The 27,414-nt window shown below is 49.6% G+C and overlaps 1 protein-coding gene across 1 annotated transcript in view; it reads right to left on the bottom strand.

The window, feature by feature from the left end:
* LOC132023741 (transmembrane protein 132D-like) overlaps positions 1-27,414 on the bottom strand; it is a 213,334-nt gene that overhangs the window by 68,577 nt on the left and 117,343 nt on the right. The window contains exon 2 of the mRNA XM_059409891.1: positions 19,889-20,072. Within this exon, the coding sequence (XP_059265874.1) occupies positions 19,889-20,047 (159 nt within the window). The 5' untranslated portion in view covers positions 20,048-20,072. The remainder of the gene's footprint in view (positions 1-19,888; positions 20,073-27,414) is intronic.

Here is a 27,414-nt window from a genome sequence, read left to right as displayed (position 1 = left end):
GCCCCTGGGAGAACAGGAGGAAGGCGCTATGATGAGAAATGGGTCTTGAAGGAGGGTTTTGGGGGGCGGGGGTTAGTCAGTGTCCCAGCTGAAAACAGAAGGGCAATGTCAGGAAAGGTGGGGTGTCGGGGAGCCACGGAAAATGCTCCAGTAATCTGGAGCTAGCAGCAGCTGGGTTGTGGCCCCCTCCTTGGCCTGAGGGGGAGGAAACTCATGGTGTGGGCTGTCGTGTCTGGAGGAGGGACAAGCCCAGCCAAGGGAGACCCTGTAGATGGGGCGCCAGAGGGAATGTTCCCTGATATCCCTCCCGCCGGGCTTTAGGGATGACTGCAGAGAACCAGTCTGGTCAAACCTTGCTGGAGTCCTTTGATGGGACTCTGCAAGTGAACAGTGACAACGAGTCCGGGGAAACAAGAGAACGCTCCCAGGCACACCCCCTCAACGGAAGCCCATCACAAGACGGCAGGGTCATCAAGCTCCTCTCTCCTCTTGGTGCTGCCATTTATGGTGTCCAAGAGAGTCCCCGGACTAGAAACAGACTTGGACCCACATGTGGTGTGCACTATGGAAGCCATCACTGAGCCCCGTGAGGTGACTTCAACCTCCTGGCGACCATTCCAAGGGACACACAGATGGAATCTGTGAACCCTTTACTGCACCTGTGAGGAGCTATGTATAGAGAGAAAGGTCCAAAAATAAGTTTCAATGAACAAAAATGGGCAGGACAGAAAGTCGGTCACAAACACTGCAGACCAGTCAAGCTGACATTCGCAGAGACAGGAGTCCAGAATAGATGGTTAAAAATGTCATGGTACCTTCACAAAGCACTGATAGTCGCTGGAAGATAGCAGAGCTTCAATAAGGGCTTGTCATGCTTGAATTATCTCAGGTATTAATTGGTTGGACCTTCTATGTGCCATCATTTATTCATTCAACAAATACTTCTGAGCTCCTGCTGTGTGCCAGAGAATGTTCTAGGTGTGTGGGTGCTGCATCAATCAAGGTTGGACAAGCTCCCTGTCCTCAAGTTTACAAAAAGTGGAGGAGAAGCCCAAGTAAACATAAAAATAAGCAGAATACTTTCAGGTAATGAAGGGTAGTGTGAAGCAAATAAGCCATGTGGCAGAATGAATGGTATCTTATGGTGGAGGTCAGGGGCACCGTTCATTAGCTGATTCAGGAACCCTTACAACAGAGAGGACACACTGGGTCGGTCAGCCGGAAGACATGTTGCAGGCAGCGATTTCCAGGCAGGGGAATGGTGAGTATAGACACCCAGAGGGAAGGGTCAGTTTCAAGAGTGCCAGAGGACAGAGGATCTGAAGCTTTCCAGCAAGCAAGTCCGTTTTAGGAAATGACATCAAAGAGGTAGAGAAGGGTCGGATAATGAAGGGATCATTGGGTCTTGGTAAGAACTCTGAATTTTATTCTTTGTGTAGGTGGTACTTCATGCAATGGTTTGAAGCAGAAAAGAAGGCTATGTGTCTTGTATCTTAAAAAGCGCTTCTTAGCAGCTCTGGGGAGAGTGGATCAGATTGGGGTGTGGGTGGTAGCAGGGGAGGAGGGGAGACCATTTATTTAGGGCAAGAGATGAAAATACCGTGAACTTAGGAAACAGCAGAAGAGATCAAACTTAAGGCTATACTTTGGAGGCAAAACTAAGAGATGGGGTTCTCAGCTTGTAGGGTAAGGGGAGTCAGTATCATGGAGAACTCTTACACTGCTGGTTTGAGAACCAGGTGGAGTGGGGTACAATTTATTGATATTCTAAAACCAGGAAAATAAAGCGCTGAGGGCCAAGAAGAATATATTAACTTTTAGATTATGATAGACATGGTTTATCTGGGATACTGGTCTGACAGTGATAAAATCGACCGCATCATGTCATCATGGACCTGAGAAGTGACTTGAATCTGAATGAGAGGGCATCTATAATTTATTCATTAACTTATTCATCTGCAAACATTTTGAATACTTACTATGTATTAAGAAATACTTTAGATACCAAAAATAACCATGAAGAAAGGACAAAAAAAAAAATACATGGTCCCATGGACTTACTGAAAATCAAGTAAAACTGATGGCATTTCAGATGAGATCTTGGGCTGTGGCATTAGCGTGCAATAGGGTCAGATTCTGGGTCTACTGGGAAGGTTGAATCATTATTCAGGATCAACCAAGAGATTGAAGACAGGGTCCGAGAGTAAAGGATCCCTCAGTTTGGGTCTGAGCAGTTGGAATGGTGGAACCGGCATTGACCACAATGGAAGGGTCTCCAGGAGCAATGGGTTGGGAAGATGAAATCAGGGATGCTAGTGTGATACTCGACCGCCTAGAGGAATTCTGGAACCAGGCAGTCAGGGAAGAATTCCAGGCTAGAGGTAGGCACTTAGAAATTATCAGTGAACAGGTAATACTTGATATCACCAGGAAGGATGAGATCACCAAGGGGTTCAGAGTAGGCAGAAGGAATTCTAAAGACTTCCTCAGAGCAGAACAGGTGGGTAGGGGAAGAAGAAATGGTAGCCCATGAATTGGGAAGGAAATGTACGTTATGTGTGGTCCCAGGGGCTTGGAATTCCAGAGGGTGTTGTTCTCATCTGTGTTCTGTTCAGAGTTTCAATTAATGGATTGAATGAGGAAGTTGATAGCATGCTAATCATATTATACATGACATAAAGCTGAGAGTTATAATCAACATGCTCAATCACAGATTCAGAATCCTAAAATATTTCAACAGGCTGGAATGATCATGGAATGTGTCCAAAGAGATTAAATTTTAGAGAGAAATGCCAAAGCTAGCTTCCTGGCTCAAAGCCCCTCACCGTAGGAGAACAGTCATAGCTGAGATGCAGCTGAGACCAGCATGTGAAAAAGACAAAGAGGTCTACGTAACTGGGGGCCAACAGTGTGATGAGGCTTCTCCCAAGGAGAGTCTCAGCAGACTGGCTGGCATCAGTGGGAATATGGTGCCCAAAATGAGATGTTAGCACACAGCTCAGCTCTTCTCTCGGTCAGCCCACACCCTGAATGCCATCTCCAGGTCTGGGGCTACAAATGAAGTCTGGGAACCAACGTGACACTGATGGGCAATGGGATGCAGGGACTGTCCTCTCCAAGGACTCTACTCAACCCACGGGTGTTTAAATAAGAATGACCAGCATAGTCAGAGAATAACAGTAGTTGAAAGGACTGAGGGATATTCAAACCCGAGAAAGACATCCTTGGTGGGACTCTGTGCTGTTGATTTACCAACTCGTTCCTAGGTGGGGAAAACTATACTTTACAGCTCTCCTGTAGTTAGGAAAAGCAGAAGACAATCCTGGAAGAGGCTGGGAAACTAGGTAGGGGTTAGATCCCTGGGGTTAGCCTCATGCACCATGCTAAGCATTGTGGTATCTCTTCTAATAGCAAGAGGGCATCACTGATCTGTTTTAGGCAAGAAATAGGGCTATCATCTTAGCTGAGTTTCTGAAAGATTACTATCTGTCATGTAGGGAGCAGAGCAGTGAAGGACCAGGAGTGGATCAGGAGTGGATGGCAGGTCCATAATGATTTAGACTAGAAAGGATAATTTGAACCACAATATTGGCAGTGGACATAGGAAGAAAAGGACAATTTGAGAAACAGGACGCAAAATCAAAAGGACTTGGTGTTGGATTGGACATCAGGACATGGGAGATAAGAGCCTGAAAGGGGACTTGAATGGGTAACAAAAGGGAGGAGAAGCTACTCATTAGACACTGAGCATTATAAATCTCTCCCTCTCTCTGTATATATGCACAACATAGGATAACTGTCTGTGTATCCATCTGTCCATCCATCCATCTCTCCATTCTTTCGATCTATAGCAGCATCATCTATCCATCCATGCGCCCATCTGTCCATCCGTCCATCCATCCTGTCTTTCTGTCTATGCATTCTTACTATGTATAGCTGCATCATCCATCCACCTGTCCATCCAACCATCCACCCATTCATCAAGCTGACAGCTGTATTATCTTTTTTATCATCATCGTCCATATCCGCATTTACCTCTTCTTTATCATATCTACGTCTATAGAACGGCACGCGTTTCCCTAAGACGGTACTGCATTATTCCCTACGCCCAGAATTGCCAGCAAAAGCTGAGGCAGATCCCTAGGGGGACATTGTAGAGGGAATTCCATCATATTATGAAAAACTCATAGGCTGTTTCAAAACATATGACCGCGGGTCTTCCTAGTAACATGTCAAGAATCCCATTAAATGGATGGGGCCCATGTGGCATTATTTCATAGATAAGGGAGGTACCAAGACAGAAACCTGCCAAGCTTTACTCTGAGTAGAGGTGACAGAAACGTGCGTTTTCCTTGTGAGTCTATTTTCTCCTCATTCAGAAAGCTCTGAACGGCATCTCTCTACCACTTAGTCACCTGGCAGCCATGCCCTATCATCCTCCATCTTGGAGATAAATTTATCGAGGACCATTGATGTGCTCACCTTCCCCATCCGCCCGGGGTGGAGTTAATGTCGCACCTTCTGTCCACCCTCAGGTGCACCGCTTCTGATATCATGCACGCGCTCAGAGGGCGGGTTGCTATCGCGCATGCGTGCCCAAAGGGCAGGTTCTGGTTCTGTGTGTTCTTACCGACACAGCTTCACACTTAAATCCTGGATGTCAGCAAGCATGAGTCTGGAGTCAGACGGGCTCTTTGTAGCATGTGAACTTCAGGAACCTATTTTCTTTCCATAAACCTCAAGTTTTCCCATCTGAAATTTGACCATCATGCCCCTCTTGGGATGGATGTCTGGTGAAGCACAAATAAGTCTTGTAGAAGAGCCTCGGACAGAGCCTCAGGTAGCAAAAACAGCAACTACCAACGTGCTTTGTAAAGGAAACGGGCGGCTTATTTTCCAGGCCCGAGTCCATTCTAGGATAGGTGAACAACCGTATGCTTATTATCATTATTCCAACTTCATTACCACACACGGAAAGTCATTATGTCAGAGGTGGGTTTTCAGGGTCCTGGGTTGCATCACCACCCCTGGATTCACGTACAGGAAGTTAAATTGGACACCTGTCCCCATCTCAGAAATGAGTTCAACCTTTACCTTCTTATTAAAGATGAACCTGTTACACGCAGGAAGAGGTATGTAACATCGGCCGCTCTCCCGTGGGGTAAAAGAATTAACCGGCTAGTCACACACATTTTCGAAATGGAAATGCAAGACGCATGGAAAGAACTCTCAGGTCTCTGGTAACGAGCTTAGCAAAATCCTTTCCTTAATCATTCCATTGCATTTCCATATGCTGCTTTATTATCCTTGCATATAACCACGGACTCGTAAGGACCAAGAGTCTCCCTCTCAGTGGAAACACTGTCAGGAGAACAGATCTGCATGGAACGTACAGAGCCGTTTAAGTACTTCCTTCCCCACTGCTGGCTGCTGACAGGCTTAGGAAAAATAAGTCTTGTGAAAGTCACTTTGAACTGTACCACCAGACCATGAGGGTAGTAATTTTGAATAATTCCACGGTAGGGCTTTCATTCTGCTGCTTGGTGATACAGCCACCTCTTTCTACAAGGCCTAAGAAGTCCCTTCTATTACAAATCACTTTTCTCATGTTTTTACAATTAAGAAGCTTAAACACCAAGGTTCCCCATCTTTTCTGATCGAGTCGCGCTACCCTCTGCTGCGCACGATCACTGCAGCGTGGAAAAACGGACACAGATGCACCTGGGGATTAATGCCAGGCTCGGTGAACAAAGTCCAAACAGAGAAGACAGACAGACCTAAATACATATGCAGCATTAGCTGAACTAACAAACCGGAAGATCCCTGACAAAGAACAGTCAGTCGACTGGGAAGAAGAGTGATGGTTCTTCAGGGAGCTGTGATCAGAGATGGTGTGGAGTCGAGCTTCAGACCCTCGGACTGCTCTGTTACCTGTCTGTTAAACTCCCTTTTGATGGGATCACACAGGTTATAAAGAAATCCATTTCGAAGCTTTAAATCTTGGCTGAAGCTCAGTCTTCAACTTTGAATAACACCAGTGCAGCATTTTCACGGAGCTATCAACAATGGGCTACTGCTGGACCAATACTTTTGCTACAGGAATGACCGTGGTGCCCCTGGTGACATCCTGGAGATGGCGGGGGTGGGGGGGTGTGGGGCTCGTTTCTTGGGCTCCGCAGGACTGGCTTCCAGATGAAGGACAGCGCACATGTTCTTTCTCCACGTGTCATCATCATTGCCAAGCACCTGTTCCATGGGACATTTTGGTCCTTGTCCAGCATTTTAAGATTTGCTTGGAAGTAAAACAAAAAGGCAGGTTTCTCCCTTCACCCCAAACACTATGCAATCATAGTCGCCCAGGAGCTTTCTGCTGCGGATTTTCCAGGCAGGCGACCTCGTGGAACACCGCACCTCCCTTCTTTCTTCTCCCCTGCCTGTCAGAAACCTGGTGTTGTTCAAACGGCCGTCCCGACTTACAGCTCGGGAACTCAGAGACTGCTGACGGACCCCCCATCCTCGCCAGCCATGACCATCCTAGTCCCTTGGTGGTGATGAGTTCAGGAAGTCTGCTTAGACCAGTCACAGTACCTGGTGATGGTTTCCAGGCTCGGGCAGGGGACAGCCACACCCGGCCTAGTCTGACCGGCAGGAAGGACTTCCGTGCTGTTGTCCTCGCTTCCGCCGAATGTGAGCAATGGCTCCCTTGGCTCCCATGGTTGCCGACACCCATGGTGGGTGTCGAGGACGAGACCAAGCCGCGGCAAAGACCAAACAACGTGAACTAACAGAGTCAGCTTCACGGACCCGCCATCGTCTCCCTCTTCTCTGTGCCCCCTGTGCTCTGGACGCCCAAGGGTGTGCCATGGGAAGTCTGGGTGTTGGTCAAGCCTGTGTGAATGGGGTTCCTGTTGCTTGCATTGGGAGAGCATGTCCACGACCGCACACCAAGCTCTTAAATGCAAGAACGAACTCCACAGGGGCTCCACCACCTGCCGTCCGCAAGCTGGGCGCCCGGGAAAGCTGGCGGGGTGGGTGCCAGTCTGAGAGCAGCACAGGATGAGAGACAGGATGTCCCAGCCCAAGCAGTGACATGGGGAAACACGGGGCAGGCTTCCTCCTTTTCTCAGCCGATAATATTATAGGATCATAGTATTATATGTAATAGATACTAGGATTAGATATTCATAAGTATTCATATTTATTATACATAAAAATACCTATTATGTACAATACTATGTAATACACGCTGAGAAAATGAGGAATAATATTATATAATTATACAATATATATATTTCTCGGCCTAGGTATCTACGTCCTATTGGTTCTATTTCTCTGGAAAACCCTAACGCAGGGGGAGGGGACGGCTGAGCAGGAGGGAAGGGGGAGAGGAAAAGACATTCTCCTTCACCATACGAGGGGTGAGGAAGAAAAATCTGCATTAGCATCCTGTCTTCCTCTTTAAGGCAAAAGAGAAATCCAGTTCAAGGTGAAAGCCATCATTTTTATTTGGGCTAAGTGTAATGGGTAATTTACTCGCACAACTGGAAGACTGGTTTATACAAACTCAAAAGACAGATTTTCCCCCCCCTCATTTGCCCACGCTGGGAAGCCCTAACCCTGTATTTACCACCCATTGTGCAAAGACGAACAGAGGAGAGAGCTCGTGGAATTGTTACCTAACCGGTATTTTACTTTAACGATACACCAACTTGTATCCCGGCATCCATGGAACTCTCCGGTCTCCTTAGCATCTGTCAAGAAAATAATGGCTTTTGTTGAAAACTTCTGAGTTAAAGAACCCTGGGAAAATAGCTCAGTTCCACATGAGGAAACCACTAGTAGGTGAAAATAAATATACTAATGTGTTATTTTTCAAAACATTTTTTTAAAAAAGATTTTATTTATTTGACAGAGAGATAGAGAGAGAGAGGGAGCACAAGCAGGGGGAGGGGCAGAGGGGGAGGGAGAGGCAGGCTCCCCACGGAGCAGGGAGCCTGGTGCAGGGCCATATCCCAGGACCCTGGGATCATGCCCTGAGCTGAAGGCAGATGCTTAACCGACCGAGCCACCCAAGCGTCCCTTAAAATTTTTTAACGTAGTTATTTTTCTCAATAGGACCAACACGTTCTTGCCAACACATTTGCATTGGGGTTCTTCATGTTTTGTGTGGAGATGGGCATCCTCTACACTCCCGTATGCTTGATGGCCCACACCGGCGAATGCAGAATGGCTTCTTCTCTAGGATGAACACATTTTAAGAGGAAGAAACATGTTCCCTTTGGACTATTTGGGGCTGCTCTTCATGTGCTGTTCCATCACACTGTGTCTGTGTCTTAAAGTCTTGAGCTCTTCTCATAAAGGCAACCGATGCTTCATGATGTCCTCAAGGTGCTTCCAGAGGGTGGACGTGATGGCCGGAGCCTCGCCAGCTATTCTGGATCCTGAGACGACTTGGAGAATGGAGTCGCCTGGTACAATGACACACCCGTGTGAGCAAGGAAGCCACCATATTCATCATGTAGCCCTACTTCTGGATTTCTTTCACGGGTGAGAGACATGAGTTTTCATCATTGCTTAAACTCTTGTAAATTGGGGGTCAATTAGGTCGCCAAATGGAACCCAAGATCTTACGCAAGTGAGTAAGTTCTGATTTCTGTACAAATCAGTCTGGACTGGATTTGAGAAGTCCAAACACATTCACTGTTGCCACCCAAGGCTTCCATCCAACACAGCCATTATTACTTATTATTAGAATGTTATCGGCTTATCGAGGCTTTTTATTTCTGTAGGACATTCATTTGTTTCTATAGGACATTGCTTTGTCCTTAATTTCTTGGAAAACATCCAGAAGAACATAAGAAAAAAAAGCAATGACTGTTTCGACTTCTTTTGCACTAATATTCCAACATACCTTCTCTCTGTGGTTACTAGTAGCAGTAGGAATGATAACTTACAGCCATGAAGCACCAGGACCCGTGCTAAATGGTTTACGTTGACTCCTACTAAAGCCCACATCCCCCTGGGAAGCAGAAATATGAAGATTATCCCCATTTTACAGGTGAGAAGAGTGAGGTGCAGAGAGGTCATCTGACTTGCCCCAGGTCCGCTTACTCACAACCTGCCAGACCAGAGATGAGGTTCAACTCTATCCGATTCCTCCTACAGCCCAGTGTGCATAGCGAGCTTCTGGTGGGGTCCCATACTGGTCTAGGTTCTATACACGTGGTGTGAACACCACAGGCAATGTGCCTATTTTGGTCTTTATCTGCTGGGCAAAATCCATTCATGACCTGCTAGGTCTCAAGAGGGACCATGGAGGGGTGCCTGGGGACTCAGTAGGTTAACCGTCTACCTTCTGCTCAGGTCATGAGTGCAGGGTCCTGGGATTGAGCCCCACGTTGGGCCCTTGCTCAGCAGGGAGTCTGCTTCTCCCTCTCCCTCTGCTCCTCCCCCTTCCACACTCCCCCTCGTGCACACACTCGCTCTCAAATAAATAAATAAATCTTTAAAATGAAGATGTGGGGTGCACTGTGAGAACACGGTCTTGACCAGGATGCTTTCCGATGAGGCTGCATTTTCCAGACCATGAGCCTGTCCACCTGCTACAGCGAGCCTACGTCTGACAGATGCCGATACAGAAGGCAGGAGGAGCAGGTGCTATGGGAAACTTACATGTGCCCAGAGCTTTTGCAAAATTTCGAGTTTCGGTTTGCGGGTCTCTCTTGAGAGAAGCAGAACACATTTCCCGGAGACACAAAACACACAGGCGAGGCAGCTGGCCAATGGCCAGGATCGCCCCGCTCTGCTGAAAGGTGTGTCCAGCGGCTGGTCTTTGCCTCAACGGCAGAGGTAATGGAGTGAGCCTGCCTTTGGGAAATGATCTCGGAAGCAAGGAAGTATTAGCTCTGAGCACAGAGGACCTGGGAATTCATTGGAAACATGCTCTGAAGTCAGTCTCCAGTTCCCTTCCTGCCCCCCCTCCACTCTTTGATAATAAGGTTAATTGGAAGGTTAATGGCAGCTGCATTGCTGGCAAGTTCTGCCGCTGTCCAGGGAAAACCGCCTACGAAGCAGTGAGTCAGGGGAGGTGGGGGATCCTCAGGCAGATTTAGGAAGAGCCACCAGGAAGGTGGGAGAGCTCACAGGACTCTGAGAGGGGAGAGGGTGTTCCTTCGATGTTCAGGGTCAAACCATTGGAGGCCTTGTTGGTGGGGGCTAACAGGTGCAGGGCTGAACATCAGCCCCAGATGCGGGGCACCTGGTCTAGGGAGACGGCCGGCTCCCTCTACCTGCTCAGGTTGACCCGGTCTCGTGGGGGACTCTGCCGTGAGTGCGGAAACCCAACCCTGCTCACCCCGGAAAATGCACTTTTCCCGTGATAACAACGCTTTTCAAAATTGTTTTCAAAATTTTTAGGGAGGCGCTCCTTCAAGGAGACCAAGCTTTATTTACATTGTGATTGGGCCATGGAGGACAGCCCCTGTCCAGCTCCTAAGGAGGGACTCAGACAAGGGTGAGAAAAAGTTCTGTCTCTAGTTGACAATAAATTGGCTTAAACATGACATTCTGTAAGCTCTAGCTTTTGGATAGCCTTCACAGGCTTTATACGTATAAATTTTTTTTTTTTTTAAAGCATGCGATCCACCAGCCCATGAAAATGATCTGAAATTCCCACCTCAATGTTCACGGATGATCTGAGCGGCACGCAGCTGCACCCATGGGCGGGCGTGTTTCCGCTGCTTTGGGCTCCTGAGGGCACCATTTTTGTTGCAACAGAGGCTGTGGGGCCCGCAGGAGGGACAACATTTACTCTCCGAGCCTTCCCAGGAAGCAGGCGCCAACCCCACTGCAATCCTATCTGATCTAATGCTCCTTTCATATAACGGAGATTTATACCACAAATTAAGAAGCGTCTTCTTTATCCCAAAAGAAGAGCCACAATGAATATAACCAACACACGTGCTTAAAAGATCAATATAATGTCTTCACCGAATTATAAAGGAGAACTAGAAGCAAATAGTGTTTAGTTTCTAATAAAGTGCTGTGTGCTTCAGGCCACGAGCTGCAGGGGGGCTCCACAGCAGGACACAGTGGTGCGTTCGGACACTCAGACCTGCAGGTGGCGGCAGGAGACCCACCCCGTCCCTCCTTGGTATAGCTCTTGCGGCTCCACTGACCCACGGGGGCTGCCGCTTCCGAGGGACCGACGCAGTCACTGAGACTCAGGGCTGACGGGGCACCGAACCAGGGGAACCGAACCCCCAGCCTTTCTCTTCGTCCTCCTGGTCTTCTTCCACTGCCTACCGCTGACTGAACCCAACTGGAATCCAGCAGACCAGACAGGCCCTGGGAAGCCACGCACAGAGCAAAGACTCCCCGGGCCCAGAGCAGGAAGGAGACGAGCAGACAGAGGGGTCGGCGGTGCAGGTGGAGGATATGCAGACTCTTATCTCAGAAACAGTGTGACCTCCCCTCCGTTCCCCAAGCCACAGCTCTGGAGGCGTGCTGTCTAGTCTGAGGGCCGGTAGCCACCAGACAGTCCTGCTGTCTAAGCTTAGCCGTCAGAAGCTCGGCCAAATCTCAATTACCGCCCGCCCTTGAACATCGCAGGATTGAACCACGTGGGTCCACTTGTACGTGGAGTTTTTCCCGTGAATGTGGTGGAGTTCTATAAATGCATTTTCTCCTCATCTTCTTAAAACGGTCTTCTTTTCTCTAGCTTCCTTCATCACGAGAATACGGTGTATAATACACAGAACATGCAAAATCTGTTAACTGGGTGTTTATGTTTGGGGGAAGGTCTAGGCAACAGCGGGCTCTCGGTTGTGAAGCTCCGCAAAGTTGTCAGTGACACGCAGACCTTCAGCTGTGCAGGGGGTCAGTGCCCCCAACCCCTGCGTTGGTCAAGGATCAATGTGATTAAATTACAGAAAGATTACAGTTCCTCGGTGACCTCAGTCACATTTCCGGGGGGTCGGAAACGGCGTGGGCTGTGGCTGCCATGCTGGAGGGCCCACATAACAGAACACCTGTGTCACGGCCCAGAGTTCTATCACACAGTATTGTCTAGCCTAGACTCACGGTTGGTGTCACCCAGTCAAACAGACTCGTGGTCTCTGTAAGCAAGTCCTGATGGCCACGCTTAGAGAGTAGATTCCGAGGCCCTCCAGTTGCCCATCACCGTCCTCATCAAGCCCAGACCCAGTCCTCAGCTCTTTCCACCTAGACCGTCAAGGTCGCTCCCAACATGGTCTGTCAACTTCCCCTGCTCACACGCCACCAACTTCGCTCTCCTTTTGGTATTTAGAGTGACGATGGAAAGGCGAATCATGAATCCGATGAGATTTAAACACACTCAGTGAGAGATCTTGCCGCCCGTATCACGGCCGGTGACTGTCCACGTCGTCTGGTGCCTGCCGACTCCGACCTCGTCCCGTCTAATCACTACCCCCTGCTTCCCTTGGCCTTTCTATTGTAAGGCACGCCGAGCAGGCCCCAGCTTTGGGCCTTGGCATCTGCCTTCCCTTCTGTCTGGAAAGCCAGCTCTCATCAGATTAGTCCCACGTTGGCCACGCACATCCTTGGCATTCTGTCTCAGTTTAAAGGTCACCTCTGCAGGGACGTCCCAGGCTCAAAGGGCTCACGTCCCTGTATCCTGTTTTATTTCCTGCCAGGCACAGACCAATTCTGAATGCACCTTGCTCAATTACTTTTTACTTATTTACCAGCTGTCTCTCCCCCGCCCCCGCATGGGACGTGAGCCCTGTTGCGTCTCCAACACAAAGGCCAGCGCCTGGCACGTCGTGGGAGCTCAGGGAAGGCTGCGGGGATGGACCGCTTTCCGGAGGGCCTGCAGAACGGGTTACATCACGAGCCTATTTGCTCACTGAGAGCTAACGGCTGGACGCGACGGGGGCTGTGGTACCGACCAGGCAGCCAACAATAGCAAAAACACCTGGCTTAGCTTGTACTGGGTACCTTTGAAAGCTCTGACGGTTAGCCACTACCAGCTCATTATAAATCTCCTCTGCAGAGGATGGCTCATTAGGGGCATCAGAGGCACCAGAGTGGGCTGAAAAGCAAAGGCAGTGGCTTTGTGCATAATAAATAATTCATTTTCAGATGACTTTCCGATTTCAGTAAGGCTTCTCAATTTCATATTCTTTTATGAGTGTGTGTGTGTGTGTGTCTTTTTTTTTTTTTTTTTTTTGTATTTGCATCTTCCAAAGATCCTTTTGCATACTGAACCGATCAGCAGCCGAAATGCGGTTTTCGTGGAGAGGGCGGGTGTGGTGCACTGGTGGAAAGCACAGGCTCTGGAGCCCGTCCATCTGGGCTCTTCTGCAGGTCAGCTTGGTGGCTGGACTGCTTGGAGCGTCCTTGCGCTGGGCATGCCCTCCCTCCTGCATCCGTGCAATCGGAGGAAGAGCAGTACCCCCTCACCAGGTCCCTGAAGGGACTGAATGAGTTCACACAAAGGAGGTACGGAGAACGCACCTCGTCCCTAATAAGCATCAAGGATCTGGTGTCATTAGTGTGAGCGCCGTGGAGGGCTGCCATAGTTATCCCCGGAACGCACAACACAGGAACGCTTCTTGAAGCGGAGGTTCTTTTCCTCAAGGGCTCTAGCAGCAACTTAATTTTCACTTGGTTGAGGAAGTATAAAAATGAAAGCAAGGGTGTGCTATCCAGTGTGACTGAATTCTCAAAAAGTCTGAGGAAAACAACAGAGGGTATCTGGCATATTAATTAACAGGCTGACACAGGAAAAGAATACCACGAAAAGTCAAACAAAAAAAGAGCCAAGAAGCTGCTTTCATGCCAAAAATAAAAGGAAATTTCATTATGGGTGCCAGGAAAGAGAGATTCCTTCCCTCACGTGGGGGCCTCTTCTCCAGCTCCGGTCTCGGTAGGCGACAGTCGCAGCACGTTACCCGCGCCGACTGCGGGGCCGAGGGAGACAAAGGACCCTGCATCACCGCATCTCCAGGGGTGGTGAGGCTGCTCCCTGGGCCTCGATGAGGGGACAGAGCTGTGCCTCCTGCCGGCTGTGCACTCAGGAAGGGGACCCAGGGTGATGGGAGGAGACGGCCGACACAAGGCAGGTGCGCCAGGAGATGAGGTCAGCAGGATTCTGAAGATCAGGGGACGGCGCAGACCCCGCAAAGAAAGGTCATTTTACACCGGACTCTAAACTGGGTGGTCTTCTTTTTTTTTTTTTTAAGATTTTATTTATTTGACAGAGAGAGAGAGAGAGCACAAGCAGGGGGAGCAGCAGCAGAGGGAGAGGGAGAAGCAGATTCCCTGCTGAGCAGGGAGCCGATCTGAGGCTCGATCTCAGGACCCTGGGATCACGACCTGAGCTGAAGGCAGACGCTTAACCCACTGAGCCACCCAGGTGCCCCCAAACAACACGGGTCTTAGAGGCACCAGCCGCCACGTGGTGGGAGATCCACAGAGGACTTCTAACCCCCCCAAAACTGAACTACTCTCAGCCTACTGTGGACCAGCAGCCTGACTGATAACATAAACAATTAGCAAACATTTTGTGTCTTCTGTGCATGATAATGAGTTCTTACAACAAAGTAAGCTAGGGATGATAAATGTTCATAAGAAAATCATAAGAAAAAAAACACATGTACGGTGCTGGACTCCATTTATTGAAAAAAAAAATCCCTGTATAAGTGGACCCACGCAGTTCAAACCCATTGTTGTGGCATCAACTGTGTGCAAGGGGAGGGATGTCTTATATCCAGGAAAGCTTACTTAAAACACAATTCATCAGTCTTTAGAATAAGAAATTATGTGGCCGTAAAAATATGGGTGGGTTCTGCGAGCTAGATTGACAGAAATGGAATAACAACCCACTGAACCGTGGATTCGGGGCGCACCGCAATCAGTAAGACTTAAAAAAAGTTGCATGTGCACAAGGAAGGGAGAGGTTGTTTGATGATCAGTTCCCTGCAACCCCAGGAATCACATAAGAAAGAACTCAGCGCTCAGTCAAGACAGTCGGCAAGGGCCTGCACTGGGCAGTTCTGTTTGCGGTTGTCTGGGCTAGGATGTCCCTCACCCACGCTCATGAGGAGAAGGCATTTGGGGTAGTGTAAACAGTAAGCCAACAGTGGTGCACCAGTGTCTAGCTGCTTCCACGCTGGAGGTGGGCTTGAAGACTGGAAGGCTTTAGGTGGGATTCAAACAAGAGGAAATGAGGAAGGATGTAGAGGGTATGGAAGGAATGTACTGGGCTGAGGTCTTCCCAGGCATCTTGGTTGGACTCTCGCCCTATCACAGCTCCCAGGGAAGTGATCTCAACCATCAAAAGTAACTCAAGAGTGTCTGAATCCTGCGACTTGACTACCGTCTTCACCGTGCACAGGAAATCACAGGGTGGGCAGAGTGGAAGAGTCAACAGAGAGCACATCTGGCTGTGGGGATCCAGGAAGGATCCCTGGAGGAGGTGGCATGGGAAATGGGTTCTGCAAAGAGATCTGTGAGATGCATTTGTGCTCTGATGACAGTGACATTCAAGGCCACCGTGCACGCCACAAAAAGCACGTGGTACACCGACTCTAGTCTTGTTTAACCATGGGTGGCCTGCCCAGGGATCTGCAGACACATCTAGACCTCACATCATTGCAAATGTTACAGAATGTCACCAGCACCAAATCGTCCATTAGGACAGGAATCTTCTGATCATTTTCTGGAATCACAATCGTCCATCTGGACTGTACCCCCTGATACTTTCTATTTAAAGTCCCACTCCAGTTCTGATGGCAAAGACTGCTGGTCCAGGCTGAAAAACTTGGTGAAGTGGGAACCTCATCAGGAGCCCAAGAGGGGTGGAGGCGCATTGCTACCATCCTCAGAAGAGTGGCATCACCCACCTGCATGCCCCAGACTTAGAGCAGCACTGCAGTCTCCCGCCTACCCCAGAGCCACAGTACCCCAGCAACTGCAGTACCCCAGCCACAGTACTCCAACAACCACAGTACCCCAACAGCCACAGTACACCAGCAGCCACAGTACCCCAGCAGCCACAGTACCCCAACAACCACAGTACCCCAATAGCCACAGTACACCAGCAGCCACAGTACCCCAACAGCCACACCCAACAGGATTGAAAACATATTTAGTCTCAGTTTAAAATGAAGAGCACATGTTAATGTTTTCAAGGACTAGCTGGTACAGCATTCCCACGGATAAATATCAGTGTCATTATCTGAATCCTGGCAGAAGCTCAAAACACTTGTTTTACCCAAACCCCAGACTGAAGAGCTCTGAGCAACTGGGGCTAACCCTGAGCCCCAGCCCAGAATGTTCCAGCTCTTCTAAGACGTGCAACCGCCGCCTTCCAGAATCAGACCCTGACACACAGTTACAGATGTGCACTAATTAGATTAACGTTAATGCACATTTAATGACACTCTCCTCATATTTTCCTCCCTAAGGACAAGAATATATTTACCTACAAGATGGTAAGGCATCATTTCCTGAGCAGGGAAAACAAACAAACAAACAAAAAAAAGAATGTAATAAAAGTAGAAGTACATGAATGGATTTTTTAAAAAAAGGTTTTATGGCTGTAGACATCAGGGAAAAATGGGCAAAATATTGAGGAGGAAATAAATGTCTTCTGGGAAATTAGCTCTGAATGTTGGTGCTTAACTGCATCTCATTTCAAAGCTTTCCTGCATGGAATTCTATAAGTCACACACAGAACGGAGGGGCCATGAGCCTCCTCCAAACTGATCTCAAATCCTTCATAATAGTAGAAGGTGTCACAAGTGCATTTTACCTCCAGCTTTATCTTCTCAAAATGACAATTCTACCTATTCAAATGTGCTGTCTGAGGGTATTTGAATTTCTGGGATTTTACAAGAACAATTAAACAGGCATCTTCTTCCTCTTGGTCGTAATTAGGGGGAGAGGGGGACTTCCATTATGGAAAAGATAAGTGGATTTGAGTGCATGAAAATTAAACAAGCACCCCTGAGCTTCTGCTTGTTAAAATATATGATCTGTGAGATTAGAAAGCACAGGGAAAATTGGGAAGAATATTTGTAAGAACATGCCAGTGGAAAGGCTGGCATCACTAATATGTAGAAACAGAAGAAAGTGGTGTCCACGGGCTGGGCTGGGGTAGGAGGAGGAATTAGTGTTTAGTGGGTAGGGTTTCAGGGTTGTGGGATGAGGAAGTTCTGGGGATCTGTTCCATCATCAGGTGAAAATATTTAACACTAATGAACCCTACAGTTGAAAATGACTAAGATGGCATATTTCATGTTACATGTCTTTACCACAATTGAAAAGGTTTTTCATTGACAGAGTAACAAGAAATGGAATTCCCAAGAGGGAAAGGAAATGGGTAAGAATAAATGTTCAGTAAGAAAATTTACAAATGGGAGCGCGTGGGTGGCTCCGTTGGTCAAGCGTCTGCCTTCAACTCAGGTCATGATCTCAGGGTCCTGGGACGGAACCCCTGCTCCCTGCTCAGTGGGGAGTCTGCTTCTCTCTCTTCCTCTGCACCTTTCCTCATTTGTGTGCTCACGCTCTCTCTCTCTCGCATGCACGTGCAAATAAACAAAATCTTTTTTTTTAAAAAAAGGAGAGAGAAGATTTACAAATGGAGCCAAAAAAGGGCAAATTAAGGCAATAATAAAGTATTGTTTCTGCCAGATAAAGTGCCTATTTTAAAATTTCAGTATCCTACGTTTGTAAAGTTGCAGGGAAATGGGTGTCCTCACGTGCAGCCGGCAGAATTAAATAGGTTAAACCTGCCAGAAGGCAGTTTGGAGACTACTATTTTTAAAAATTACAAAATTGCATATACCCATTGATTCATATCCTTTGATTTGGATTTATTCCTAAGAGTTTATGTACATTGCCTTGAAATAATTATTTCCTTTTTGTTTCCTTGAAACAGGGTCTAAGCAACGAGCCATGCTAACATAAAGATTAACCAGCTTCCCTTTCACCTAGGTCTGGCCAAATGGATGTAACCAGAAATATTATGCTGGATCCTTGCTTCTTGAAAAGCTCATCCTTGAGCTTGTGCATTTCTTACTTTTTCCGGTCTACAGGATATGGGTAAGTTGGCCGGCACTCCAGCACCCATCTTGGACCATAAGCATGGAATTCGTGCCCTCAAACTAAAGCCTGGGTCTCCGATGGCACAAGGGGCACCCTACCAAAACCACACCAGCAGTCTGAGGAGCCCCTGTACGTGAAAAGGGAAACACAGACGTATTTAAGCCCCCACTGGCTGGGCTAAGGTAGACTGAGTCGGTTGAGGAGCTCTCTTGCTTTCCACCAAATGCAATTTCCGATTTTGTGGAAGGGCCGGCAAGGTATTGGCTAAGATTGACACACTCGTACAGCGCTACATCATAGCTAGATGGCCAAGCTCAGATGAGAATGGTCAGAGACCACAGGAGGAGGGAGAGGCACCTTGTTGGAGTGGGGATTCACGTAGGGTTTGGGAGAAGTGATGGGAGCGTCAGGGACCCACAAGGCAGGGGAATTGCTGAGTGTGGCAAACAACAGGAGGTTAACTTATGCCGAGCAAAGCCACCGAAGCTATTCTGAGCCTTGCGAACAGCCCATCCTACCAAAGGTGCTGAAAAGGAGCGAATTCAAGTAGTTCCTTATTCAAGACAAATGGTCTTGCCATCCCCACTAATAGAAACCACTCACAAAGAGCCTAACTGAAGGAATGCTACCGTCACGCGTGCAATGAGGCACCCGGGGAGGCTCGATGACTTCCGAACAAAAGAAGTCGTTAACAGGAGCCCTTACCGACAGCACCCCGAACCCCTTCCCGACTCCTGATGAGCCACACAATAACTAACTTGCTGTCACCAGGCAACTGTCCACGCTACCTTTTATTGAAAGATTGATTCCTGGGGTTCCGTCTGCACTCCATAACAACACTCGCCGATATCTCCCAACAGACGGTGCAGAGAAGACACTGGGCAGTCAATGGGTAGGTCAACTCGCGCTTCATTTCTGACAGGAAAGTACTTTCATAGCAGACAGACATGCCCACGCTTTGGTGCCATGAAAATTCCCATTTAAAAAATGCATCTTCCTTCATAGGGGCTGCTGAAGAGCCTGAGGACAGGTAGAGCTCTATGGGGCATCGGCGTGTTTTTTCGGGGACGTGGATGACAGGTCTCCCCACAGGCACCGCAGGACAAACAAGGCTCGGCCCTTCACGGATGAAAGCCCGTCCCTGTTCCACAAGTCCTAGAGGGCACATGCAGACCGAGTCTTGGGTCTCTCCCAAGCTGTAAACAGACGCCCTGTGAATGAATATAGGAACGCTTTCCTACAGAGTGTTTCGTTTGCTTCTAATTAGCTGCCAACACGACCAGGCTGACGTTGCACATTCGAACTATATTTATGGCTTCCCTGGGAAATTGGTAGATCTTAAGAACCGAGAACGCGGCTTGCCACGTCGGCTCTCCTACACGGTAAGTACTAGCTGCAGACTTAGGACCGGGCAGGCGTCCCGGCCACGTCTCCTGCCACATCACTCACGGACATAATCTCTTTGGTTTCTGCAGGTGTATGTATCTGAGATCCTTAAAGTCCACAATGTATGACAGAAACACAGCTATTAAATGATCGGTAATTTTCATAGCACAGAAGGTCCAACTCTAACCCCTGGAGCTTGATGCCTTCCTAAATAATATTCTGAAAACACAACATATTTTTGTGGTCTCTGTAGTAGCCTTGTTTGAAGTCCTGTAGCAGACTTCAGCTTCCGGTGCCCCCGACCCTGGTCCTCGGCTCACTGACATGCCCCCACCCAAGCTGGGGCAGTGCGGACCCTTCCCTTTCCCTCGGATTCCGTACGGACCACGCAAGGCAGGGACATTCTTACCATGGCCAGCGGTATGACACCCATCACGTCCTTGTGGCTCACGTAGATCTTGGATACGCCCAAGTCAGAGGTGATGTCCCCTGGATATTCCACCTGCCATGTGACAAGCTGTGTGGCCGGTGGGTCACTGGGCTCCTCTATTTCCACATCGATCTGCATGACTTCGTAGGAGGCTCCATCCACACTGGAGAGAAGCAGAGAGGAACAACTTTGAGTGATGGGGGTGTGGCGGGCAGACAATGGGTAACACCTGCCATTTCTACGTGTGTCTCTGTGAGCGTCCGTGTGTGTCCCTTTCATCCCTGGAAAGAGCTTTCAGAGATGCAACATCAAATAGACAGACAAACAAACAAAACAAAACAAAGCCCACACCATCTCCAACCTGATCTGTGGCACTGGCTGGTCTTAGACACCAGCTCTCCCGGTTTTGTGGGCTGCTCGGCTCCCCAGGGCAGGTGCTTGCGGCCGGTTATGAAAAGTGCTGACTACCTTTCCTAAATGCTTTCCTCGCCTCGATCCATCTAGGAGATCAGGATTCTTTCCCACTCCCTGAAATCTACATGCTGCTTATGTTAGATCTTCCAAAGCCATCGTCAGTAGTCCGTTCAAATGGGGTGCCTGCAATTTTAAAGGTGTCTGAGGGCGACGTGGCTCTGCTACCCGGCGCTGGTGAGACAGAGCTGCAGAGGCACAGAGGCGAGGCATGGACGGGACAGTGAGGCCCCGGACGCATGCGCGGAAGCAGCCAGATGTCACCTGCCGACTGGAGCCGCTGTAGCAATGGTGAGTTTTTGGACATTCTGGTTTTTCCTATAAACACGCATCTGGAAACGCCCCCAAGTGAGATTATCAGGATGATTTTTGTAGCGATTTATGTTAGTTTAATTAAATCATTCTGCTTCTGCTTCTTCAGGGTCCCCTTTTACGAGATGTCTGCTCCTCCATAATGGATGTGGGGAAAAGGCCCACGTGGGCCCAGCCGCGCCCTGAGGACGGGAGGAAGGCGCACACGGGTGGGAGGAGCAGAGGAGGCAGCTAGGGGACACGCTTTCCGAGCCTCCGTGGCCCAAGCGTCCCCCGTACCAGATTCAAATGTCACGTAACTAACTGCAGGGTGGTCGCTGACATCTGGCGCTCCGGACCGCAGGGTCTGGCCTTTCATGCACACAGAGCTCCCAAAACCTGCTCAGCACACCGTGGGACCCGTAAGACGCTCAGAGACGGATGGCGGGGCTCCCAGGGCGCTTTCTCCTCGAAGGAAAGGATGAGGGGGGAGCGCTAACGAAGGGGGGGGGCGAGGAAGGGGAAGAGGAGGAGGAAAAGGAATGGAGTGGGGCGGGGAGAACAAGGCGTGACATCGGGGGACTGTCCCAGGGAAGCAAGAAGCCCTGACTGCATCAGAGAGCCTGACTTTCTGCACAGAAACGTCTCTGGCACGGAGCAGGGGTAGTTGCCGCGCACGGTGAACACGGATCAGGAAGAACAGGACAGCTGGTGTTTAAATCCCACGGGACCCGCTCTCTCTGAGAGCCCCTCTAAGAGAACGCAGCTTAGCTCTGAGAATCGGGGGCTGCGGGAAGAGTTGGCCGCTGTCTCTGTGGAGCCTCCCTGCGGGGTTCCCACAGGTAGAGGAATGCTGAGATCAGGGTGCTGGCGCACACCTTCTTGGTTTGGGAGCTCGCAAGAACTCTGGCATCTCCTCCCTGTTCAGGATTCAGGAGAAGGCAAGGCCTTCTTTCGGCCGTACTGAGCCCCACCTTCTCTGTCTGGTCACCAGGAGAGGGAGACTCACAGAACAGGGGAGGCAATGTTAAGTTCAGGAACTCAACCCCAGAGCTGAGGCATTAGGGGGATGCCCACACGGCAGAAACCTGACCCTACTGTCTACACGGCTCTCTGTCCTCCGGTGTCTGCTGAGGTGCCCTCACCTCCAGCAAAACCCAGCAGCCCTCGCTCCACTGCAATACTGGACCTTTTTGTGTGGCCCCGGCCCATTTGTTTGCTCACGGAGTTCGCTCTATCGGGAATGCATTTGCCAGTCCCTCCATGGATTTAAATTCTTCCCACTCTGCTAGAGCTATAGCCATAAAAACAACAACTTTAATTTTAAAAGGGCTCAAATTATTTCATCGAGTTTTACTCCTTCAGTGACCGTGCCAGGTTTTCTCTAAAGTTCATTTTCTCTTTCCCTACAGATCCCTTGCCTGGCCAAGATGGGTAAGAAAACACAGTCGCCTTCGAGCTCACTCTCCTCTCTTTGATGTGGTGATGAAAGCTCTCTGCATTGGGAATTCTTAACCTGGGGACCAGAGCAGGCTTGTGGATCCCGACACTGTGTGCCAGTGCGTGTTTTCCTTCAACGAGTCTCCAGCTTGCGTGGGCTTCCAGGAGGCTGGGACACGGCGGGGCCGTGGAGCGCATTCCTGGTCACTTCCTTCGTAAATTCTGGGGATCGAGCTTTGGAACAGCCCATCACGTGCGACTTAGGTCAGTGGAAATTTGAACTGTAATACCTCTTTGCAAATGATTCGTGTGTGCAGGATTCCAGAAAGTTTGCATATTATTTGTCGATATTTATCATGTCTCCGTGTTTGACTGTAAAGCGAAGAACAGCACCTTTGTAGCTTGTGGATTGAACCGCAAGGGTCCTGAAGAGCGGCTGTGCTTACTTGTTCCAAGATGTGTCTAGCACAGAGTTTAAACGCCTGGCGTCCGTCAGAATGGCATCTACGCTGTTAGAGGACACGGACATGGCAGGTCAAGTAAACGTTTATACAGTGTGTCTGCTGACAGCTGTGGTTTGCTCCGCGCCCACGCGCTGGAATTGCAGGGAGGGGGGGGGCACTTTATAAATTAACCAGTGAGCACGCACCAGTCCCACAGCTTCCCGGGTACCCCAGAGTGAGGCCCGGCACCGTCTCTGATTCTTTCTCTCCGTTTGTTCCTTGCTTCCACCTGCCTGTCTCTTTGTATATCCAGGCCAACCGGATTCAGGACCAAGGACAACTGATTCAGGTTTATACAGGCTTAATTATGTGGACCTTGGTGCTCTGGGAGGTATTCTGGATATGAAGGTATTAGAAACCTACGGTGTTGGCGGGTTTGGGAGGTGAAGGCACAGGTGAGCTGCGTAGAAGGTTCCAGATGCCCGTAAGCACACAGTGAGGAGGGACAGGACAGAATTCCAGCCCGGGAGGCCCGGGCTGGAGAAGACTGATGTGTCCAGACGCCACTTCTGATGGCCCTGGGTGCAGCCCTACCCCTCCAGTCTGCTCCATATCTCCTGCCCCCTAGGCCAGTCAAACAATGAGCAGTAGGATGGGCTCCGGGTATGAGACTCCTCTAAGAAGGCAGTCCTCTTGAGTGGGGCAGGGTTTGCACAGAGTGGCTCAGGGTTCCATCCAACTTGGGGACCTGCCAGCCTTCTGGGCATGAGCCCTACCAGCAGCAACAAGCCAAGAAACCACATCTCTGCCCTCTCTAGCTTGCAGCTGGTAAGAACCTTCCTGTAGCCTGTCCTTACAGAGAGGAAGACCACCTTCCTGGTTCAGAGAGCTCTTCCCATTCCTTAACACCCTTCCCTTGCCTGGACGTTTTTGTGCCTTGGGTTCAGGCTCTGCAGCTTTTCACCTGAAAGGGGTCCTTCAAACGGGCAAAGGCATGGCTGCGGACCGCATGACACAGTCCCAGGGTTGGCGAAATTCAAGGGAAATGCACACAAGGTTCTCAGGCACAGAGACCACCACGCTTAGGGCCACGGCGCAGGAACCCAGGGAAGGAGATGAGACTTGAGGCCCCACAAGACCATCTCAGCAGATCCCAAGGCCAAAAAGGACATCATTTTTTTTTTTTTTCAAAAGTCTTACTTTAAGACTGTACCTCTTTTTCCAGACGAGGCAACAGCCAAGCCTTTATCAAGTACTCTGAATGTGCCAAACACTGTTTTTAAGGGCTTTTTAGGTCTCATGCCTGCATAAAATTCTCACTGTGTCACAGTAAGTAACTGTGATCAACTGCCAGTTTGTAGATGAGAACCTGGGTTCGGCGAGGCTCACCCAGCTAACAGGGGCAGGAGGCAGGAGACATGGATGCAGAAGAGGCACTCTGGATATGTGTGGGATTACGCCCCCACCACTTACTTGGGGGTGACAGGCTTGTTAATAGCAATGAAGACAGAGGAGAGCAACTTCCCGTCCCCCAGTGGAAACTGAGTTCAGGATCCAATACCTCTAATAAATTCAGGACAAGCAAAGCCGGGGCATGTCTGTAAAAAGGTACTTTGATATCAGGCTGCCTGTAGGGTCCTCGGCCAATGCTTTTAGTCCTATGATGTATCCACAAAACAAAGCAGAAACGTGGAAGCTAGAGCTTCAGCTAGGAGAGCCTACCATCCATTGGAGGGATAAGAAACCCCGTAGATGTGGTTGCTCATATGAGAACCATCTAGAACTGAGCATTTCAGAGCTACCTGCATTTTTTTCCTTCCAGATTAGAAAACCAACATGTTATGGTCGGTCCTTGAAAAGAATGCCAATGATCGAACCTCACTCTGCACCGCCCACATGGGCGACTGGCTCCCAGGGCGAGTGTGAGTGTTGCGGGGAAGCTGGTAGGGTGTGTGGGGTGGGGCGGAGGGATGGGGAGAAAGCACAGAGTGAAATTCCATTTCCAAATAGGCTTTCCCAGATGGTGTACTCAAAGATAAATGGGTAAAATTTCCGGGAACAAAAGGAAAGCCAGGAGGAGGCGAGGCTAGTGTGAACTTGGAAAGTAGTCTGAGATGTGCTCCAGACAACTCAGAATGCTCCCTAGAGGTCGTGTGAAGGACAGTCACCTACCACTGGGCAGAGACCATCTCCTCACATCACCAGCGTCGTGTCTATACACCTCGCCTCTGGCTTGGGAGTGCTTCTGTTCCTAATCACGTTACCTGTGACTGCCCATGGATGCTTTCTTTCTCAAGCTTCCAAAACCACCTAGCCCACAGTGCAAAGAGATCAAAGTGCCGAGGGTCTCCGTCCCTGGGAGGGCGTGCTCAGGCAGAGACTGGTGAGGCTTGGAGGTGACAGCCCAGCTGCCTCGCCTCCAGCTGGGTGGGTGCAGCCCAGAGTGCCCCCCCCAAGGGGTCAGGCTGGAGCCACCCTTCACATGCCTGGGCTCTTCCCTGTCCCTTCCCCTTTCCCTGGTCTCGTCAGCCTCTCCTGGGACACTTTCTTCACGCATCCCTAGCATAGAAGTCCTTGCCTCATGACCTGCTTCTAAGGAAACTGAAGAGTTTTTAAAGCAAGAAGGACACCAAAGGCAACTGATAGGTCAGGGGTTCAGGCAACGAAAGAGAAAGGAGCAATGAGCGGGCGGTGGGCACAAAGGGACTGTCACTCGGGGTCCTCAGCACTGCTGGCTCCACTCAGAGGCCTCCAGAGCGAGGCAACCGTCATCCGCCATGGCGCTCTGGCGATCCACGGCAGACCTGGACCTGGGTCCCCCGATGTCTCCCAAACGCAGGAGCCTCCCTCCCTCGCCCCCCTGCACAGCTCATTTTCAAGATTAAAATGAGGATATTACTCCGACAAATGGCTTCTTTTCAGACATGATCCCAGTATTCCAGTTCTGCATCACTGACGTCTTTTCCCCTAACTTTTTCATTAGCATTTTCAGAATAAAAACCTTTCATTAGGAAGTAAAATATGCACGATCCCTTTAATGTATGTACTTCATAATGAGATTTTTGTCACCATAAATTTGTCTCCTCGTGCCCTCTATTTCCACCTTACGATCCTCCGAGGCCTGGGAGCCAGAATTACTCTGGGAGCGAGAGGGGGACGCCGTCGCTCGGACGCAGGCGTGCTCCCTTTCCTCCTTTTACTTCGTGAGTCCCTGTTCCCAGGCCGTCCTTGGTTCACCCACCCGGTCGGGGACGTCCCCCCGATTCCTGTTATGTGCTGGATGCCGTGTTGGGGGGTGGAGACACCCCTGCAAAGGTGGGCTTTCAAACATCAAGATCGCAAGCGGGCTCTTCCCACCTCCACGAGCAGGGACGGCATTTCGGTAGCTGGAGGCTGGCAGATCTGGGAGTCTCCGCACCATGGAAACTGGTGAAGGCCATCAAGCAGGCTCCTTCCAAGCCCCCCAAGAGCACACTGCTCAAGGCCTTTGCTCCTGTAGGATCACACGGTCTAGTGGGGAAGATCAAGACTAAATAAATGATCATACCAACCAGTGTAAATTGGCAACTATAAGCAAAGATGAGAAGCACGAAAAGCAGATGCACCATGAGACTTTCGAGGACCCTGGTGCGGTCAAGGAGCTAAGGCCGATTCCCTCGGGAAGGCAAGGCTTGCACTACGCTCCCTAGGGAGGATGGGGAGGAACTCGGAGTCCCAGGAACCAGGAACTGCACATACCAGTGTCCTGTGCTTGGAGGGAAAGGATGCGTTGCAGGAAACCAGGGAGGCTGGAGCCCCCAGGAATTAAGGTGTGGGGCGCAGCGGAAGGACGGGCAGAGGGAGACCGGGCCAGGCGTTCTGGCTCACATGTGATGTTCTCTTTTCGAGGCAGCAAACTACAGTTTGTCTATGCACGAAGCCTGGACTAAAAGGGTTTTTATATTTCCAAATTTTGCTAATAAAGAAAAAAAGGACATGTAGCATGGAAAGTATAGGGCCTACAAAGGCTAAATTTTTTACTATCTCACCCCTTACAGGAAAGGTTTGCCAATGTCTGCCTTTTATCACTGGAGAAATGGCAACTCAACTTAAAACTCTAAAAATAATAAAAGAACATTTATCTCATCAGTGGGTAAATGCTTGGGAATATTTTCCGTAGATGACATTATGAGGTAGTCAAATATTTATTCCCACTGAAAGTGAAGACATTTGGGTTTAAGTGTTGATCTGAGAGTGTTCTGTGTAAGAAGAAGAGGAAAATGAAAGAGGTGTATGCACGGTCTGGGAAACAAGCTGCCATTAGAATAAGAATTCATAGACGGGATTTATTGTATAATAACAAAGTACAAGAGAATCTTAATTGAACTAGGAAAAATAGACTAAGCCAAGTTATGAATTGTCAGAATGGGAAAAAAAATGAAGACAAAAGTGACATTCTTTGAGATGCGTGGTGACTCCTACAGAAATGTCTAGTGAACGTGTGAAGGTCAGGTCATGGGCAATGATGCCTTGGCGGGGACGCCCCACCAACCCCAGGACACCTGCCCTCTAAGTCCCAGTGGCAGACCCCAGTGGTTGCAAGAGCCAAATCACGCCCTGTGCTCTCTAAAGATCCCACAGACCTGCTGTGTGGCCAAGACCTCCAGGGCGTCCCTCTCCGAACCAGGTGGGGCTCTTCTCAGAACTGCTCATGTCCCCTCTTCCTGTCGGCCACACCCTCTCCTTTCAGCACTGACCTTCTCCGGGTAAGGGTCTGAGTGTCGGGTCAGCGGGGACGGAGGTGGGGGTAGAGAGAAGAGGCATGGGGATGCCGGCCGAGGCACGGGGTGCTTCTGAAGGGGAGGAGGGGAGGGGACAGTG

This window comes from Mustela nigripes, chromosome 8, assembly GCF_022355385.1.
Source record: "Mustela nigripes isolate SB6536 chromosome 8, MUSNIG.SB6536, whole genome shotgun sequence".
Taxonomy (NCBI): domain Eukaryota; kingdom Metazoa; phylum Chordata; class Mammalia; order Carnivora; family Mustelidae; genus Mustela; species Mustela nigripes.
The sequence above is the reverse complement of the archived record's forward strand: the minus strand, read 5'-3'. Positions and strand labels throughout refer to the sequence as shown.